General features: G+C 43.4%; 1 protein-coding gene across 1 annotated transcript in view; it reads left to right on the top strand.

Moving 5' to 3' along the window:
* The first annotated feature begins 5,303 nt into the window (after positions 1 to 5,303).
* LOC139366808 (LIM zinc-binding domain-containing Nebulette-like) overlaps positions 5,304 to 21,781 on the top strand; it is a 54,737-nt gene continuing 38,259 nt past the window's right edge. The window contains exons 1-2 of the mRNA XM_071104509.1: positions 5,304 to 5,648; positions 11,759 to 11,853. Of these exons, the coding sequence (XP_070960610.1) occupies positions 5,580 to 5,648; positions 11,759 to 11,853 (164 nt within the window). The 5' untranslated portion in view covers positions 5,304 to 5,579. The remainder of the gene's footprint in view (positions 5,649 to 11,758; positions 11,854 to 21,781) is intronic.

Here is a 21,781-nt window from a genome sequence, read left to right as displayed (position 1 = left end):
AATGTAAGTTCTACTGAGTTCAGACCAACCAGGAAAATGTTTTTGTTTTGTTGCACATTATTAAGATGGTAGTTATTTATATGGTAGTACGGATTCGATGCTTTGGGTGATAGTTTGTGATTGTACATTTCTCACGTAGTGTGCAGAATATCGTATATTAATGTAATATATCCACGCTTTGGGTGAAATACTGTTTAGTGCAGGTAATTTAGAAATGTGCATTCACAACTGTACGGCCGCGGTGTACGCTGGGAATTATTTTGAATATTCATGAGCCCATAAAACAAGAGTTCATTGGACAGTAAAATATATTAGTGAAATCCGAGTTGTGTTTCGTTAGTTGGGATAGTTGATGGGTTGACATATATTGCTTTTGGGCTAGTTATATTTTGTTAAATTGAGTTCAGGCAAATATTTTTGTATATTCCTTTCTGAGCATAGTTACAACTAGAAAGTGTTACAAGATGTGTGATAATATAAATATATGTATATGCAAGTTACGAGAAACACTTCTTCTGTTTTCCAAAAGACTAGTCAAGTTGTGTAGTGAAGTGAGCAGGTTGGGGTCACAAATGTGGACTCTACGTAACTGACTGAACATTATGAATCGTTTGTACCCACTACAATCGGACCAGTCAACTGCTGTTTATAGCGCCATACGTATTTATACAGATATGAACAAATATAGTTTTTAATCATGGTTAGTGAAATTGTAGAAACCTTATGCGAAAAACATGTGTTCCACCATTGCAGTTAGTGTGATGATTGCTCGCTGAAATAGATGCAATATTTTGAGAAATATTTGTTATGTTCTTTGTAGAAATTGGTATTGCATTATGGGATATCCCAAAAAGCTGAAACCTCATTATTGTGTTGAATCTAATAGCAGGACAGACTGAACCAGTAAAATTAATTCCCAGATTTTTTACGACACTATTTCCGAGACACGCAAATAGGAAGATGCTGTAATTTTAACTATTGAACGACACGTTAAGACTGACGTATACAATGTATCAGGCGCAATGATTTTACCATTATTAGCCACTCGGCGGCGCACCACATCCGTGATATTTCTGGAGAACATCGTCTCTACCGTCTCTGAAACTGGCATTGCTATCATGGGCTACAGTGCCGTGTAATGAGTGCTAAGCAGTGGTGGAAAAAGTACCCAAGTAAAATTAAATATACCATAATAGAAAATGACAAAAGTAAAAGTCACCCAGTAAAACAAGTCAAAAAGTATTTGGTTTAAAATACTCAAGTACAAAAGGTAAATGTAATTGCAAAAATATACTTAAGTATGGAAAGTAAAATTATAAATAATTTCAAATGTATTATATTAAGCAAACCAGACTGCACCATTTTCTTTTTTTCATATTTGTTAATTAAGGACAGCCAGGGGCATTCTCCAACATTCGGACATAATTTACAAAGCACGTGTGCTTAGTAAAGTACAGATACCCCAAAAAACGACTAAAGTAGTACTTTAAATTATATTTACTTAAGTACTTTTACACCAGTGGTGATGAGTCAAATTACAAATTAAAGTCTTAGGGACAGACGGCTTAAAATAATATAAGGATAGACTTTTGCTTTGTCTTGATTTTAAATTGGCTATAAAAATAAAAATCTAAGTAGACCGTTTTGCTTCTGACATCTTGCATGCCTTGGATCTTGCTGCTCTGGTCTGGCCTCTTAATGCACTCACCAAACAATTGAAACAAGTGCAGCCTGTTACAATCAATAGACCAATTAAAAGGAAGTCAGAGACATGACCTCCTCTACTGGGAAGCTAAAGACATGAGCTCCTCTAATTTGAACAAAAGTCCAATTTTGGGGGGGTCTCTTAATTATTGATAGTTTGACAAAGACGCCCGCCGATAGCAAGACACATTAATCTCACCGGAGAAAGCATCCGAGCCGGCACCCCTATGTCTCAGTATGTGTAGATGGTTGGTAGAGTTTCTTTATAACATGTACAGGGTCGCAAATGTATTTTCGTGGTACAGTGGCCTTTTTTAAGCTCCAACAGTTCAGGTCAAAGAGAAGTAAATGAAACAATGCCTATTCAGCAGCTTAATGGTCTGGGGGTAGAAGCTATTAGCCATTCTTTCCGTTTTTTTCCATGATGCTCCTGTACTGCCCGTGTCTGAGTGATAGAAGCGGAGAGAACAGGCATTCCTGTTCATATGCATTCCTTTTGTCCAGGTGGGTGAGGGCAGTGTGCATTGCCATGGTGTTTACATCTTCCGTGGATCTGTCAGGGCGGAAGGTGAATTGGAGAGGGTCGGGGAGGGAGGAGATGATGTGATTTTTGATTAGCCTCTCGAACCACAGCATGATGACGGAAGTGAGTCGTTCAGTTACTTTCCCTCTTTTGGGCACGAGAATGATAGTGGATATCTTGAACCAGGTGGGGATAACGGCCTGAGCTAGTGAGAGATTGAAAACACAACAACTTGCTGATCTGCTCATGCTCCGAGGGCGCGGCTAGGGACGCCGTCTGGTCCGGCAGCCTAGCGAGGGTTAATAGGTTTCAATGACTTTACATACGTCCTCCGTGGAGACCGCAAGCACATAGCCCTCGTTGTCCTCAGCCCATGTATCTTATTCTGTCTGGCCAAAAAGAGTATGACACAGGATTTCTAGAGCTGTTGTTGTGCAGGCTATGTGGGCGGAGCTATAGTTCATGACTAACTTGCAATCATATGAACAAAAACTCTAGGATGGGACCCTTTGATCTTCTTCTTCCCACTGAATGTGTTATGTAAGGCTGCCAGTCTCTTTCTTTTTACACAAATGAACATGCTGATACAGTTGTGATGCTGGTCTACAGATTAACGATCGCCACTCAGTTGGAAACAATGATTGTGATTGTGAATTATGAGCATTTTTAAATGAAAAGATTGCAAAGAGAATGTTTTTTAAATTAAATATTGTGAAGAGAATTGATGCAAAGATAACCGTTCATATGATGCTTGGTATTTGACACAACATAAACAAGTCACAACGTGCTTCGTTTTAGTGGCCTTTGACAACAATTGTAGCGTATCCATCAGCTTTAAACAGTGCTTTAATTAAATAATTAAGCTTGTGTTGCATTTCATTTGCTTAGTGTGGTCTCTCTCCTTCCCATCTCTCTATCTCTCTCGCTGTGACTGGCAAAACAAGGGAAACTGCTGATGCACAACCAAATTTCGAACTTACACATTGTGTATTCAACTGTTCTAACTCTCAACAGTAAATTGAGACCCTGGACATGTCCGAATACCCGTACTTGCATCCTAAATAGTATTCCATTTGAGTATGCGGAAGAATAACGTGTTATACTATGTGATATTTCGAAAATTGAGTATACTCTAAACTCCTGACTGTTGCACTAATTTCAGCTTTGACAACCGCTGATCAATTAGATATATAAAATAATGAATTTGGCCTTTACTACCGCATAGAAATGCACTGAACAACACATTTGTAGATGGCAACAAAAAAATAGTACACAAATGTAGAATAAGGAATAAGGTTTTGAAGTGTCTGTCCTATATCTAGGAGATATAAGAAAGCTCAGGAAATATTTGAGTTTTTTTGGTCACATTTAATCCCTTATATTTGTTGGCACAAGCAAACTACCTCCATACTTCCATTAGTTTGTATGGGTTGCCTTCAGACGTGTCACTTGTGGGGGTCGTGTTCATGATAATCTCCCCTTTCCATAGAGTCGTGATAATAGATTGTAGGCCAAACCGTTCGGACACTGCAGACAGGCAGGCAGGGACCTGAGAGACTGAAAAACAGCTTCTATCTCAAGGCCATCAGACTGTTAAACAGCCATCACTAACATTGAGTGGCAGCTGCCAACATACTGACTCAACTCCAGCCACTGGAAAAATGTATGTAATAAATGTATCACTAGCCACTTTAAACAATGCCACTTAATAAAATGTTTACATACCCTACATTACTCATCTCATATGTATGTACTGTACTCTATACCATCCACTGCATCTTGCCATCTTGATGTAATGTATCACTAGCCACTTTAAACAATGCCACTTCATATAATGTTTACATACCCTACATTACTCATCTCATATGTATATACTGTACTCTATACCATCTACTGCATCTTGCCATCTTGATGTAATGTATCACTAGCCACTTTAAACAATGCCACTTTATATAATGTTTACATACCCTACATTACTCATCTCATATGTATATACTGTACTCTATACCATCTACTGCATCTTGCCATCTTGATGTAATGTATCACTAGCCACTTTAAACAATGCCACTTCATATAATGTTTACATACCCTACATTACTCATCTCATATGTATATACTGTACTCTATACCATCTACTGCATCTTGCCATCTTGATGTAATGTATCACTAGCCACTTTAAACAATGCCACTTTATATAATGTTTACATACCCTACATTACTCATCTCATATGTATGTACTGTACTCTATACCATCCACTGCATCTTGCCTATGCCGTTCTATACCATCACTCATTCATACATGTTTTTATGTACATATTCTTATTCATTCCTTTACACTTGTAAATGTAGTTGTTGTGAAATTGTTAGGTTAGATTACTCGTTGGATAACATGAATTTGGGGTGAAAAAGGGGTAAAAAAATAATTAAAAATATGCCAGTTTAAGCTAGAGATATCCGTTTTGGGTCTACGTCTCAATCCAAATCAAATTTTGTTTGTCACATACACATGGTTAGCAGATGTAGCGAAATGCTTGTGTTTCTAATTTTGACAATGAAGTGCATAGCACGTAAAATTAATCTGTCCTCGTTTGCAACACTCACTACCGTGTTCCAAACTGCCCCTGAAAGCAACATCACCACAATAACTGTTCATCGGGGATGTTTGATTTTCAAATTAGGGAGGTGTTAAACAATGGAAGTGTTCATGAATTTCCCTGCAAAAAAGCAGAGAACCATTTACACAGGTTATGTGATCTGTGAAAATGCCTGAATCATGACTAGGTCTTTAGGTGTATTCTAATTTGCAGTGTTTTTTTTTTATCCCCTATGCTTTTCAGATGTACGAAAAAGCAGGCAAAAAGAAGCAGGCATGTTAAATGAATGGGATTTTGGTCTAAGGGATATCTCTCTCCGTCTCTCTGTCTTTCTCTCTCCATCCATCCCCATTTCGCTCTCTCTCTCTCTCTCTCTCTCTCTCTCTCGCTCTCTCTCTCTCTCTCTCTCTCTCTCTCTCGCTCTCTCTCGCTCTTTACGAATGCACGAACATCATGTGGTCCTGGCTTGGCGCTGTCGTCTCGTTGCTGAATCAAACAGCTTGGATCGTGGTAGGTGCTGTGTCACACAAGCAGCCACAGTTTACGTCTGTGCAATTTTAATGCGGCATCCACTCAGGACAGCATAGTGACTGTGCGAACGTACTTGCGAGACGCACCACTCAGAGAGAGACGCGCTACTTTATTTTTACCGACTTGACCTCGGGATATGATACAGAGCTGTTACCAGGTTTTGAACAACTATTGCGCACGAATATATTGGATTTATTGTCGTGTGGAATAAAGACGCATATTTGAAAATGAACCCGCCGTGCGCGCGCTGTGGGAAAATTGTCTATCCGACAGAGAAAGTCAACTGCCTTGATAAGGTCAGATCACAATTTTAGGCAGTTGTCTATATCAGAATTGACTGCGCTGTATTTCAGGAGTCTGTTGGTAGATTTTTAAACTTCGATTCAAACTTATCTTTGGCCACATAGCCTGATGTCACAAAAGAGTGAGTGCACTGCTACACACAAGACCAGATTATGCCAAAGTTTATAGGTGTATTATAGTAGCCTATCTATTGTAGCATACACTCTAAGAAAAAATCGTTCCAACAGGGTTCTTTGGCCTTCCCAATTGAATAACCCTTTTGGGTTCTTCAAGGGGTTCTCCTATGGGGACAGCCAAACAACCCTTTTAGCTTATGATAGGTTATAGATAGAAAAAAAAGTTGCTATGAGTGTAGGCCTATGAATCATATTGACATGACAAGGGGACGGAATAGCCTGCAAGTTTAGCCTTTATCCCCTGAAGGACATAGGCTATTCAGATTTGCTCAATATGGAATGACTGTGGAATTTTCTTGAGTGTGATCTTTTCTTTTCACTAGATCAAAATATGAATGCTGATTTATGGTGGAATATAATAATACTAGTTCATGATCATTTAATAGTGCCTTTGTATTATTGATGTCTAAATCAGACCTAGGTCTATACTAGGCTACAATTACTACTACTACTACAGGTTAATTGTAAAAAGGTAACTTAGAAGTGAGCATCTTATGTCTGCTAAACCAACGCTGTAGCCTTTATCTTGACCACTCGGCCCTGGGCCCTGCGTTTCCTGCAGGCCTACCCATTATCTAAACCCTGGTCCTGCTTTATGGCCATATGGTATCAATGTGGCCCACTTTCTAAGGACATCACACATTACATCACATCATGCATATGCAATCAAACGGAACACACCATGGACATTGACTACTTTCTGTCACCTATCCAAGCAAATCTGTGGCCGAAACGCCAGTGGACAGTTGTAGCACAGGCGTATCTGCAAACAAATGCATGGCCTATTGTACAGCTCTGACACCTGCCACATATAGAGGCATATTCTTAGTTAAATTATTTGCTCAATTTGGAATCAGCAATTACCTCAGGGCAATTCCCGGAGGAGATGGCTGCCGTTTTACGGGTGCCTAACCAATTCTGCTATTGTGTGTTTTTTCACGTTATTTGTAACTTATTTTGTACGTAATGTTTCTGCCACCGTCTGTTATGACCGAAAATAGCTTCTGGATATCAGAACAGTGATTACTCACCTCGTACTGGATGAAGATTTTTTCTTTAACGAGTCGGACGCAAAGGATTTAGTTCAGACACCCAAATCATTCTCATGAAGAAGAGACAGAGATATCAGGGACATACAGTTGAAGTCAGAAGGTTACATACACCTTAGCCAATTACATTTAAACTCAGTTTTTCACAATCCCTGACATTTAATCCTAGTAAAAATTCCCTGTTTTAGGTCAGTTAGGATCACCACTTTATTTTAAGAATGTGAAATGTCAGAATAATAGTAGAGAGAATGATTTACTTCAGCTTTTATTTATTTCATCATATTCCCAGTGGGTCAGAAGTTTACATACACTCAATTAGTATTTGGTAGCATTGCCTTTAAATTGTTTAACTTGGGTCAAACATTTTGGGTAGCCTTCCACAAGCTTCCCACAATAAGTTGGGGGAATTGTGTCCCATTCCTCCTGACAGAGCTGGTGTAACTGAGTCAGGTTTGTAGGCCTCCTTGCTCGCACACCCTTTTTCAGTTCTGCCCACAAATGTTCTATAGGTTTGAGGTCAGGGCTTTGTGATGGCCACTCCAATACCTTGACTTTGTTTTCCTTAAGCCATTTTGCCACAACTTTAGAAGTACGTTTGTGGTCATTGTCCATTTGGGAAGACCCATTTGCGACCAAGCTTTAACTTCCTGACTGATGTCTTGAGATTTTGCTTCAATATATCCACATAATTTTCCTGCCTCGTGATGCCATCTATTTTGTGAAGTGCACCAGTCCCTCCTGCAGCAAAGCACCCCCACAACATGATGCTGCCACCCCCGTGCTTCACGGTTGGGATGGTGTTCTTCAGCTTGTAAGCGTCCCCCTTTTTCCTCCAAACATAATGATGGTTATTATGGCCAAACAGTTATATTTTTGTTTCATCAGACCAGAGGACATTTCTCCAAAAAGTACGATCTTTGTCCCCATGTGCAGTTGCAAACCGTATTCTGTCTTTTTTATGGCAGTTTTGAAGCAATGGCTTCTTCCTTGCTGAGTGGCCTTTCAGGTTATGTTGATATAGGACTAATTTTACTGTGGATATAGATACTTTTGTACCTGTTCCTCCAGCATCTTCACAAGGTCCTTTGCTGTTGCTCTGGGATTGATTTGCACTTTTCTCACCAAAGTACGTTCATCTCTAGGAGACCGAATGTGTCTCCTTCCTGAGCGGTATGACGGCGCGTGGTCCCATGGTGTTTATACTTGCGTACTATTGTTTGTACAGATGAACGTGGTACCTTCAGGTGTTTGGAAATTGCTCCCAAGGATGACCAAACCTGTGGAGGTCTACAATTTTTTTTCTGAGGTCTTGGGCTGATTTCTTTTGAGTTTCCCATGATGTCAAGCAAAGAGGCACTGAGTTTGAAGGTAGGCCTTGAAATACATCCACAGGTACACCTCCTATTGACTCAAATGATGTCAATTAGCCTATCAGAAGCTTCTAAAGCCATGACATCATTTTCTGGAATGTTCCAAGCTGTTTAAAAGCACAGTCAACTTAGTTTATATGAACTTCTGACCCACTGGAATTGTGATACAGTGAGTTATAAGTGAGATAATCTGTCTGTAAACAATTTTTGGAAAAATTACTTGTTTTGCACAAAGTAGATGTCCTAACCGACTTGCTCAAACTATAGTTTGTTAACCATACATTTGTGGAGTGATTGAAAAACAAGCTTTAATGACTCCAACCTAACTGTATCTAAACGTCCGACTTCAACTGTAGGTCGGGGTGCCTTGTAAGGATCCGACGGCAAGTGGGTAATCTGCCTCTACCATCAGTCCTATTTGCCAACCTACAATCATTAAATAACAAAATGGACGAGCTGCGATTACAAATTTCCTACCAATGAGACATTAAAAACTGTAATATCTTATGTTTCACAGAGTCATGGCTGAACGATGACATGGATAGCATACAACTTGCGGGGTTTTTGCTGCATCTGCAAGATTATCTGTGTATATTTGTAAACAACAGCTTGTGCATGAAATCTAATATTAACGAAGTCTCGAGCTTTTGCTTGCCTGAGGTAAAGTATCTCATCATAAGCAGTAGACCACACTATTTATCAAGAGTTTTCTTCAATATTTTTGTAGCTGTCTATTTACCACCACAAACCAGTGCTGGCGCTAAGACCGCACTCAATGAGCTGTATAAGGCCATAAGAAAACAGAAAATGCTCATTCAGAGGTGGCGCTCCTAGTGGTCGGGGACTTTAATGCAGGGAACTTAAATCGGGTTTCTCTAATTTCTAACAGCATGTTAAATGTGCAAGCAGAGGGGGGAAAAAAACTCTCTAGACCACCTTTACTTCACACACAGAGTTGCGTACAAAGCTCTCCCTTGCCCTCCATTTGGCAAATCTTACCATAATTCTATTTTCCTGATTCCTGTTTACAAGCAAAAACTAATGCAGGAAGCACCAGTGACTCGCTCAATACAGAAGTGGTCAGATGATGCAGATACTAAGCTACAGGGCTGTTTTTCCAGCACAGACTGGAATATATTCTGGGATTCTTCCGATGGCATTGAAGAGTACACCACATCAGTCACTGGCTTCATCAATAAGTGTATCAATTACGTGGTCCCCACAGTGACCATACGTACATACCCCAACCAGAAGCCATGGTTTAAAGGCAATCTGCATTGAGCTTAAGGGTAGCGCTGCCACTTTCAACGAGCAGGACTCTCTATGCCTTCCGACGAACCATCAAACAGGCAAAGTGACAAAACAGGACTGAGATTGAATTGTACTACACCGGCTCTGACGCTCGTCGGATGTGGCAGGGCTTGCAAACTATTACAGACTACAAATGGAAGCACAGCCACGAGCTGCCCAGTGAATCAAGCCTACCAGAAAATCTAAATTACTTCTACACTCATTTCAAAACAAGCAAGAATGAAGCATGCATGAGAGCATCAGCTGTTCCAGACAACTGTATGATCACGCTCTCCGTAGCCGATGTGAGTAAGTCCTTAAAACAGGTCAACATTCACAAGGTCGCAGGGCCAGACAAATTACCAGGACATGTACTCCAAGCATGCACTATGCACTGACCAACTGGCAAGTGCCTTCACTGACATTTTCAATCTGTAATACCAACATGTTTCAAGCAGACCACCAAAGTCCCTGTGCCCAAGAACACTAAGGTAACCTACCTAAATGACTACCGACCCGTAGCACTCACATATGTAGCCATGAAGTGCTTTGAAAGGCTGGCCATGGCTCACATCAAAACCTTTTTTCTCAGAAACCCTAGACCCCATCCAATTTACATACTGCCCCAAAAGATCCACAGATGATGCAATCTCTATTGCACTCCACACTGCCCTTTCCCACCAGGACAAAAGGAACACCTACGTGAGAATGCTATTAATTGACTATAGCTCAGCTTTCAACACCATAGTGCCCTCAAAGCTCATCACTGAGCTAAGGAACCTGGGACTAAACACCCCCCTCTGCAACTGGATCCTGGACTTCCTGACGGGCCACCCCCCAGGGGGTAAGAGTAGGTAACAACACATCAGCCATGCCGATCCTCAACACGGGGGCCCATCAGGGGTGCGTGCTCAGCCCCCTTCTGTACTCCCTGTTCACCCATGACTGCATGGCCAGGAACGACAACAACACCTTCATTAAGTTTGCTGACAACTCAACAGTAGCCCTGATCATCCGACAACAATGAGACAACCAGTAGGGAAGAGGTCAGAGACCTGGCTATGTGGTGCCAGGATAACAACCTCTCCCTCAACGTGATCAAGACAAAGGTAATGATTGTGGGCTACAGGAAAAGGAGGACCGAGCACGCCCCCATTCTCATCAACGGGGCTGTAGTGGAGCAGATTGAGAGCTTCAGGTTCCTTGGTGTCCACATCACCAACAAACTATTATGGTCCAAACACACCAAGACAGTCGTGAAGAGGGCACGACAAAGCCTATTCCCCCTCAGGAGATATTTGGCATGGGTCCTCAGATCCTCAAAAGGTTCTACAGCTGCACCGAGAGCATGATGGTGGTTTTATCACTGCCTGGTCCGGCAACTGCTCGGCCTCAGACCGCAAGGCACTACAGAGGGTAATGTGTATGGCCCATTTCATCACTGGGGCCAAGCTTCCTGCCATCCAGGACCTCTCTACCAGGCGGTGTCAGAGGAAGGCCCTAAAAATTGTCAAAGACTCCAGCCACCCTAGTCATAGACTGTTCTCTCTGCTACTGCATGACAAGCGGTACCGGAGCACCAAGTCGAGGTCCAAAAGGCTTCTTAACAGCTTTTACCCCCAAGCCATAAGACTCCAGAACAGCTAATCAATTGTCTACCCGGACTATTTGCATTGTCCCCTCCACACACACCTTCTTTTACGCTGCTGCTTCTCTGTTTATTATCTATGCATAGTCACTTTACCTCAACCTACATGTACATATTACCTCAATTACCTTGACTAACCTGTGTCCTGCACATTGACTCTGTAGCGGTACCCCCTGTAAATATCCTCGCTACTGTTATTTTACTGCTGCTCTTTAATTCTTTATTTGTATTTTTTTTAAATGTTTAACTTTTTTTTTAACTTAACAAACAATGCAGTTAAGAAAAATAATTGTTAAGGGGTTGTAAGTAAGCGTTTCACTGTTGTATTCGGCACGTTTGATTTGTTTTGAAACGGTAACCTTTGTTGAATTCAGAAACCTTTCTTATTTTCTTTTTCACTTAATTGTTTAGAATCACTTCTCTTGGTTGTGGTCATGGAAATCTGGAATATTAGTTATGTCTCAGATGCCTTTCAACTAATGAAGGCACTTATTCATTCACAATTCTCAAAGTTGAGCACCAGCAGAAGGCCAAACTGAATTGAAATATAATTTGTGTTTTCCTTTCCAGAATTGGCATAAAGGATGCTTCCACTGCGAGGTGTGTAAGATGACCCTGAACATGAAGAACTACAAAGGCTACGATAAGAAGCCCTACTGCAATGCGTGAGTACATTTGTTGCTTCAGTTATTTATATGCTTTGGTTTTAGGGCTTAAGTCAGTGGTCTCAAACAGTTTTGTTGATGAAGTGGCAGAAGTAGGGTATGAGCAGTGGGCATTAATGGGCATTGCATTTATAGTGGAGGTGATTTGGAATCCCGCTTTTGTGATAAGGTGGACCTGCCTGATACTATTTCGCTCTTGGCCATGAGGATATCTTCTTGGTCTAATGGTTAAGTTGTTGGGCTGGTGTGCGCGAGACCCAGGTTCGATTCCCACCAGTTCCACATGAACATAGAAAAAGGGAGTTGAGTCCAGATGAGAATTTCCTGACAAGACAGTGTTAGAGTACAGGAGAGGTCTGTCCTCGTATCCAAAGCCTGGTTAATCTACTAGTAATGTCAGGCTTGTTACATCTGAAACACACTCATAACATCCAGATGTGTCTGGAAAAGCTTTCAGATGAGAAATCTGAAGTGTAGGCTGGAGACTGGCCTGATCCATAGAGCAACATGGCAAGTAGGGCCTTCTATAAGAGAGCACAACAAGTCTATTTCTGTCCCCCAGCATGAAAGCAGATGGAGGGCCAACGCTTTTGCCTGGTTTTCTGCTTTGCGTTTCTCTTTACTTCTCAGATAAACGGCCCTTGGCTTATTAGAGGCTCTTGCAGTAGTGCACAGAAGATTAATTCACGTGGACGGACACACACACACACACACACACACACACACACACACACACACACACACACACACACACACACACACACACACACACACACACACACACTGACTTTCAATGGAGTTGCATTCTTTTCTAGAGAACGCATAGAGCCCCGATTGATTATCTCTTTTATAACAAGAGCTCATGTGCTTGGTTACCTCTAACTAGCTCTTGTTCACCACACAAACAGTTCTTGCTTGCTATTATGAAAATAACAAAACTTTTTTCAATTCGACTTTTGCTTTCAAAAGCTTTTGCTTTCCAAATCACCTCCACTATAAATGCATTGCCCATTAATGCCCACTGCTCATACCCTTACACACACTTACAGAAGTGCAATTACTGTCATTTACATTTAAGAGCACAGGACATAATACATTATTCGTTCTATTTATACCGTGGTATTGTTGAATACTCTTTTCTGATTGGCTTGAAAGGCATTCTAGAGCGATCATTATTTCCCTATAACACACAGTGTATTTGCATGGTAGAATTTTATGGCTATAGTTCCTTTTTAAAAGTTTTATTAGAGCTGCTTTTGAAAGCAAAAGTCGAATTGAAAAAAGTTTTGTTATTTTCATAATAGCAAGCAAAAACTGTTTGTGTGGTGAACAAGAGCTCGTTAGAGGTAACCAAGCACATGAGCTGTGGTTTATAAAAGAGATAATCAATCGGGGCTCTATGTGTTCTCTAGAAAATAATGCAACTCCATTGAAAGTCGGTTCCTCTCCGCTAGCGCATTGTGGAACACGCCTTCCACTCCGCTAGCGCGTTGTGGAACACGCCTTCCACTCCGCTAGCGCGTTGTGGAACACGCCTTCCACTCCGCTAGCGCGTTGTGGAACACGCCTTCCACTCCGCTAGCGCGTTGTGGAACACGCCTTCCACTCCGCTAGTGTGTTGTGGAACACGCCTTCCACTCCGCTAGTGTGTTGTGGAACACGCCTTCCACTCCGCTAGTGTGTTGTGGAACACGCCTTCCACTCCGCTAGAGCGTTGTGGAACACGCCTTCCACTCCGCTAGTGTGTTGTGGAACACGCCTTCCACTCCGCTAGTGTGTTGTGGAACACGCCTTCCACTCCGCTAGTGTGTTGTGGAACACGCCTTCCACTCCGCTAGTGTGTTGTGGAACACGCCTTCCACTCCGCTAGTGTGTTGTGGGACACGCCTTCCACTCCGCTAGTGTGTTGTGGAACGTGCCTTCCACTCCGCTAGCACGTTGCGGAACACGCCTTCCACTCCGCTAGTGTGTTGTGGAACACGCCTTCCACTCCGCTAGTGTGTTGTGGAACACGCCTTCCACTCCGCTAGTGTGTTGTGGGACACGCCTTCCACTCCGCTAGTGTGTTGTGGGACACGCCTTCCACTCCGCTAGTGTGTTGTGGAACATGCCTTCCACTCCGCTAGCACGTTGCGGAACACGCCTTCCACTCCGCTAGTGTGTTGTGGAACACGCCTTCCACTCCGCTAGTGTGTTGTGGAACACGCCTTCCACTCCGCTAGTGTGTTGTGGAACACGCCTTCCACTCCGCTAGTGTGTTGTGGAACACGCCTTCCACTCCGCTAGCACGTTGTGGAACACGCCTTCCACTCCGCTAGCACGTTGTGGGACACGCCTTCCACTCTGCTAGTGTGTTGTGGAACACGCCTTCCACTCCGCTAGTGTGTTGTGGAACACGCCTTCCACTCCGCTAGTGTGTTGTGGGACACGCCTTCCACTCCGCTAGTGTGTTGTGGAACACGCCTTCCACTCCGCTAGTACGTTGTGGAACACGCCTTCCACTCCGCTAGTGTGTTGTGGAACACGCCTTCCACTCCGCTAGTGTGTTGTGGAACACGCCTTCCACTCCGCTAGTGTGTTGTGGAACACGCCTTCCACTCCGCTAGTGTGTTGTGGAACACGCCTTCCACTCCGCTAGCACGTTGTGGAACACGCCTTCCACTCCGCTAGTGTGTTGTGGAACACGCCTTCTACTCCGCTAGCGCATTGTGGAACACGCCTTCCACTCCGCTAGTGTGTTGTGGAACACGCCTTCCACTCCGCTAGTGTGTTGTGGAACACGCCTTCCACTCCGCTAGTGTGTTGTGGAACACGCCTTCCACTCTGCTAGTGTGTTGTGGAACACGCCTTCCACGCCTTCCACTCCGCTAGTGTGTTGTGGAACACGCCTTCTACTCCGCTAGCGCATTGTGGAACACGCCTTCCACTCCGCTAGTGTGTTGTGGAACACGCCTTCCACTCCGCTAGTGTGTTGTGGAACACGCCTTCCACTCCGCTAGTGTGTTGTGGAACACGCCTTCCACTCCGCTAGTGTGTTGTGGAACATGCCTTCCACTCCGCTAGTGTGTTGTGGAACACGCCTTCCACGCCTTCCACTCCGCTAGTGTGTTGTGGAACACGCCTTCTACTCCGCTAGCGCATTGTGGAACACGCCTTCCACTCCGCTAGTGTGTTGTGGAACACGCCTTCCACTCCGCTAGTGTGTTGTGGAACACGCCTTCCACTCCGCTAGTGTGTTGTGGAACACGCCTTCCACTCCGCTAGAGCGTTGTGGAACACGCCTTCCACTCCGCTAGTGTGTTGTGGAACACGCCTTCCACTCCGCTAGTGTGTTGTGGAGCACGCCTTCCACTCCGCTAGTGTGTTGTGGAACACGCCTTCCACTCCGCTAGCACTTTGTGGAACACGACTTCCAATCCGCTAGTGTGTTGTGGAACACGCCTTCCACTCCGCTAGTGCGTTGTGGAACACGCCTTCCACTCCGCTAGTGTGTTGTGGAACACGCCTTCCACTCCGCTAGTGTGTTGTGGAACACACCTTCCACTCCGCTAGCACTTTGTGGAACACGCCTTCCACTCCGCTCCACTCCGCTAGTGCGTTGTGGAACACGCCTTCCACTCCACTAGTGTGTTGTGGAACACGCCTTCCACTCTGCTAGTGTGTTGTGGAACACGCCTTCCACGCCTTCCACTCCGCTAGTGTGTTGTGGAACACGCCTTCTACTCCGCTAGCGCATTGTGGAACACGCCTTCCACTCCGCTAGTGTGTTGTGGAACACGCCTTCCACTCCGCTAGTGTGTTGTGGAACACGCCTTCCACTCCGCTAGTGTGTTGTGGAACACGCCTTCCACTCCGCTAGAGCGTTGTGGAACACGCCTTCCACTCCGCTACTGTGTTGTGGAACACGCCTTCCACTCCGCTAGTGCGTTGTGGAACACGCCTTCCACTCCGCTAGTGTGTTGTGGAACACGCCTTCCACTCCGCTAGTGCGTTGTGGAACACGCCTTCCACTCCGCTAGTGTGTTGTGGAACACGCCTTCCACTCCGCTAGTGTGTTGTGGAACACGCCTTCCTCTCCGCTAGTGTGTTGTGGAACACACCTTCCACTCCGCTAGCACTTTGTGGAACACGCCTTCCACTCCGCTAGTGTGTTGTGGAACACGCCTTCCACTCCGCTAGTGCGTTGTGGAACACGCCTTCCACTCCGCTAGTGTGTTGTGGAACACGCCTTCCACTCCGCTAGTGTGTTGTGGAACACGCCTTCCACTCCGCTAGCACTTTGTGGAACACGCCTTCCACTCCGCTAGTGTGTTGTGGAACACGCCTTCCACTCCGCTTGCACTTTGTGGAACACAACTTCCAATCCACTAGTTGTGGAACACGCTTTCCGGGCGTTGTGGATCCCGCCTTCCACTCCGCTAGCATGTTGTGGAACACGCCTTCAACTCCGCTAGCGCGTTGTGGAACACGCCTTCCACTCCGCTAGTGCGTTGTGGAACACGCCTTCCACTCCACTAGTGTGTTGTGGAACACGCCTTCCACTCTGCTAGTGTGTTGTGGAACACGCCTTCCACGCCTTCCACTCCGCTAGTGTATTGTGGAACACGCCTTCTACTCCGCTAGCGCATTGTGGAACACGCCTTCCACTCCGCTAGTGTGTTGTGGAACACGCCTTCCACTCCGCTAGTGTGTTGTGGAACACGCCTTCCACTCCGCTAGTGTGTTGTGGAACACGCCTTCCACTCCGCTAGAGCGTTGTGGAACACGCCTTCCACTCCGCTAGTGTGTTGTGGAACATGCCTTCCACTCCGCTAGTGCGTTGTGGAACACGCCTTCCACTCCGCTAGTGTGTTGTGGAGCACGCCTTCCACTCCGCTAGTGTGTTGTGGAACACGCCTTCCACTCCGCTAGCACTTTGTGGAACACGACTTCCAATCCGCTAGTGTGTTGTGGAACACGCCTTCCACTCCGCTAGTGCGTTGTGGAACACGCCTTCCACTCCGCTAGTGTGTTGTGGCCGCTAGTGTGTTGTGGAACACGCCTTCCACTCCGCTAGCACTTTTTGGAACACGCCTTCCACTCCGCTAGTGTGTTGTGGAACACGCCTTCCACTCCGCTAGTGTGTTGTGGAACACGCCTTCCACTCCGCTAGCACTTTGTGGAACACGCCTTCCACTCCGCTAGTGTGTTGTGGAACACGCCTTCCACTCCGCTAGCACTTTGTGGAACACAACTTCCAATCCACTAGTTGTGGAACACGCTTTCCGGGCGTTGTGGATCCCGCCTTCAACTCCGCTAGCGCGTTGTGGAACACGCCTTCAACTCCGCTAGCGCTTTGTGGAACCCACCTTCCATGTAGTTCATTATTTTCCATAGAACACATAGCCCCTCGTTGATTATCCCTTACATAAACCACAGCTCATGTGCTTGGTTACCTCTACCGAGCTCTTGTTCAGATCTGCAAGGGAAGGGGTGTGTGTAAACCCTCTTACCTGAACAAGTGTGGGTCCATTCAAGGGTCTGATGCTAGTGTGGAAGTATAGTGCAGTTTGTTGAAGAGGAACACCTCCAGCATTTCAACAACAGCATTTTAAAGTATATTTAATCTGCTGTCCTTGTGTTGTTATTGATAGGGTTTCAATGTAGCCTTCATTTGAACAATATATAAAGCATAGACACTATCTATTTTGCTGTATTATCAGCACACGCACACACACAGTAGAAATGCCCAAAAAATGTTTTCAGCAAATATCTTGTTTGTCTGTTGCATGCAGCTTCAACACATTTGTTTAGAGTAATCCCCAAGAAAAGACTGCATTATAAATGTATACAGGAAAGCCTACCGAAACACAGCCTCTAAGTCTACAAACAGAACACACTCTGTCCTACCCTTGTCACACACCCAATAGCATTTAATTTATGGCTCCTTTGGGTGAAAATGACCTCTGACCTCTTAGGGCCATAAAACCATTTCCTCTCACTGGCTAATAGACTTGTAGAATAGGCCACCTATTTCATTATGATACTACACCTCTCCATAGCCTCTAGAAGCCCTTAGTGTTCTGACTATATTCCCTATGTGGAATTTCCCAAATTCCTTAAGTGATATTCAGTATTCCTGAAAGGAAGGTGTTCCCTAATGTGTTGGGGTGGTGCATTCTTTTAATTAAGCCCACCCCCACGGGTTCCAAACCTTGGGTCAGTTCCTCAAAGGTTCTTACAATAATCAATGTTCTTGGGACTTTCTCTCTCTCTCTCTCTCTCTCTGTATCCCATGCTCCTCAATTGCCCCGTGTTTTTACAGTGGGAAGATGAAAGAGAAAATTGCGGAAGGATTAGAAAAGCACATTGTCAGCATTGTGCTGGGATTCAGGCCTTCCCAACATCAACATGCTCAACCCTCTTAGGATTCTGTGTGTTATTTAGTGCAATTAATTTTCAGTCCTGTGCTACCTTCATTTACACATTGGTGCAGTGTTCATCTCTCTCTTTATTGCTCTCTGTCACTCTCATGCTCGCTCTCACTCTTTTGCTTTCTCTCACCCTTTCTATGTTGCTCTCTGTTTCTCTTTCAACATTTTGGGGAAAGGAATGCTACTTAGCCTTTGACCTCCATGGTAAGCTTCTCTTCCGGAGTCTCAGAACAGAATCTACAAAGTTGCATTAATGGAAACTTTTCCCACCTCTGTGTCTATGTGCTGTATCATAAGAGAAAACAGGAAGACTTTTGGATTCTCCAGTATCTCCCTGTATACACACATATGTTGTCAGATTTTGGGTCATGATACAGTAATGCAGTTGTAATAAACTCTCAAATCTTACAGATTGTGTCTTGCATTTACATTTTAGTCTTATACCGAGCGACGTACAGTCAGTCCTGGGGTGGTATGATGAATCAAGTGAGACCCTGGAGTCACTCCGTGCAGCGTTCACCTCCGCTTAAAGTGGCAATCAGCAGTAGAAACAATAACAAAGCGTACTCCCCACCCCTGTTTTGGTAAAAAACTGAGACATGGGGCTGGAGAAATGTAACCAATCTCAAATTCATAGACAGAGCTATGGATGCAACGACTGACCATCCATGATATAAAAATTATAGTTTTAACAATGTTTTGAGGCTATATAGTATGACAGTTAAACTAAGCTCGTGAGGCATTTCTAAGTTATGTTCTTCAAGAATCAATGGGTACATATTAGAGGTCGACCGATTATGATTTTTCAACGCCGATACCGATTATTGGAGGACCAAAAAAGACAAAACCGATTTAATCGGCTGATTATTGTTACATTTATTTGTAATAATGACAATTACAACAATACTGAATGAACACTTATTTTAACTTAATATAATACATCATTAAATCAATTTAGCCTCAAGTAAATAATGAAACATGTTCAATTTGGTTTAAATAATGCAAAAACAAAGTGGTGGAGAAGAAAGTAAAAGTACAATATGTGCCATGTAAGAAAGCTAACGTTTAAGTTCCTTGCTCAGAACATGAGAACATATGAAAGCTGGTGGTTCCTTTTAATATGAGTATTCAATATTCCCAGGTAAGAAGTTTTAGGTTGTAGTTAATATAGGAATTATAGGACTATTTCCCTCTATACCATTTGTATTTCATTAACCTTTGACTATTGGATGTTCTTATAGGCACTTTAGGATTGTGTAACAGTATAGCTTCCATCCCTCTCCTCGCTCCTCCCTGGGCTCGAACCAGCAACACAACGACAACAGCCACCATCGAAGCAGCATTACCCATGCAGAGCAAGGGGAACAACTACTAGAAGGCTCAGAGCAAGTGACGTTTGAAACGCTATTAGCGTGCTAACTAGCTAGCCATTTCACTTCGGTTACACCAGCCTCATCTCGGGAGTTGATAGGCTTGAAGTCATAAACAGCGCAATGCTTGGCGCGCAACGAAGAGCTGCTGGCAAAACGCACAAAATTGCTGTTTGAATGAATGTTTACGTGCCTGCTTCTGCCTACCACCGCTCAGTCAGATACTTAGATATTTATATGCTTGTATGCTCAGTCAGATTATATGCAACGCAGGACACGCTAGATAATATCTAGTAATATCATCAACCATGTGTAGTTAACTAGTGATTATGATTGATTGTTTTTTATAAGATAAGTTGCTAGCTAGCATTAAACTTACCTTGGCTTACTGCATTCGCGTAACAGGCAGTCTCCTTGTGGAGTGCAACGAGAGAGAGGCAGGTCGTTATTGCGTTGGACTAGTTAACTGTAAAGTTGCAAGATTGGATCCCCCGAGCTGACAAGGTCAAAATCTGTCGTTCTGCCCCTGAACAAGGCAGTTAACCCACTGTTCCTAGGCCGTCATTGAAAATAAGAATGTGTTCTTAACTGACTTGCCTAGTTAAATAAAGGTATAAAAATAATAATAATATTTTTTTTAATCGGCAAATCGGCCCCCAAAAATACCTAATTAATCAGCCATTCTGATTCATCGGTCGACCTCTAGTACATATAACTTATAAGTCCAAAAATGGATGTAACAACTGCAGATTGCCCCTTTTTAATAGACAATGCTTTGAGTTCACTGCAGGTCAAGGGAAAGCACACGGTCAATTATATGTCAGGGGAAGAGGGCATTTTTAATCTGCCATTCCTGGTTCTTTTTAAATAAACCTGTGTGACACTGTGCCCAGTTCATCACTAATATTTAAGCAGATTACTCATATTTAACTGCTCTTGTATTGCAGTGTAGAGGAAGGCTTATAGTCAGTCATGCCATTTCCATCTTTTAAATACAATTTTCCTTAAAATATTTATATTCATATTTATTTTTCAGTTAGAATAATTAACAGTATGTTATCTGACGTCTGACAGCTCATTAGAAAGTGATGATGCAAAGATGTACCCCATTTCTGAGCCTTTCGTGTAGTGACATTTCGTAACGACTGCTATTGAGGGACTTGATAAATGCCCCAAAAGCTAAGTAGCATTTCAAATACACAAGATAAGAGGACGTTTCATTGTACTCAACACATACAGGGGTTGACAATGTTCTTTTGTCTGACAGAGACAGAGACAACGTCATTTGTCATGCAGACAAGAAATATGAGGGAAACTTATGTAACTCTCTGACTAATCTTTTATGAGATGACCCAGAACTGAAAAGCTGTGAAAAGGCATAGATCTAAAGCAGAGTATATTTTATAGAAGAAGAATGTTATGCATGAATAGTTGAGCAAACAAAAGCAAAACCATTAGTTATGTGTTGCATCAAAGCATGTCATTTGATAAGCCTCTCTGTCACAAAGGTTTACCTGCTGTCTTAACACACAGGGTGCATCTTAATAGTCAAATGCTCTGCATCTTCTCCTCATCTCCTTGCCTCTTCTACAGTAATATCAAAGAACGGGACAGGTGAAAGTGATTTCCAGGTCATTCAGTTCCATCGTTTTCTATATTGCTATCACCTAAACTGTCTTTTCAGATCAGTAAAGATTTCAAGTTTTATGTTTATATTGTCATTTGCACAAGTAGGGGTGAAATGCCTTTCTTGCAAGTTATTTTCCCAACAATGCAATAATCAATATCAATATACAGTATAGTACTATAAAATCAAGTAAAGTAGGACAAAAAAAGACGGGAAATAGAAGAAGAACACAAGACAAGTAAGTAAGCTATATACAGGGTCAGTTCCAGGGTCAGTGCCAATACCATAATAAATATTGTAGCAGGCTCAAGGGAGTGGGGTTTCCACGTCACCAAGTTCCATAACAAACATGCACCAGGAGCACAACTAAAATGCAAATAGGGAGTTTAATAGGGATTTTGGTACACTGGGGAAGAAGGGAGAATTTACCAATTACTTCCCAGTCCACACGCCGCCGTTCTCGTTGTCCGTTCCGTTCTCCAGGGGTAATCCTCACACTCCGGTTCGGTGCACAAGGG

This window comes from Oncorhynchus clarkii, chromosome 15 (genome assembly GCF_045791955.1).
Source record: "Oncorhynchus clarkii lewisi isolate Uvic-CL-2024 chromosome 15, UVic_Ocla_1.0, whole genome shotgun sequence".
Classification (NCBI taxonomy): domain Eukaryota; kingdom Metazoa; phylum Chordata; class Actinopteri; order Salmoniformes; family Salmonidae; genus Oncorhynchus; species Oncorhynchus clarkii.
Note: the sequence above shows the minus strand (reverse complement) of the source record. Positions and strands in the feature narration are given on the sequence as shown.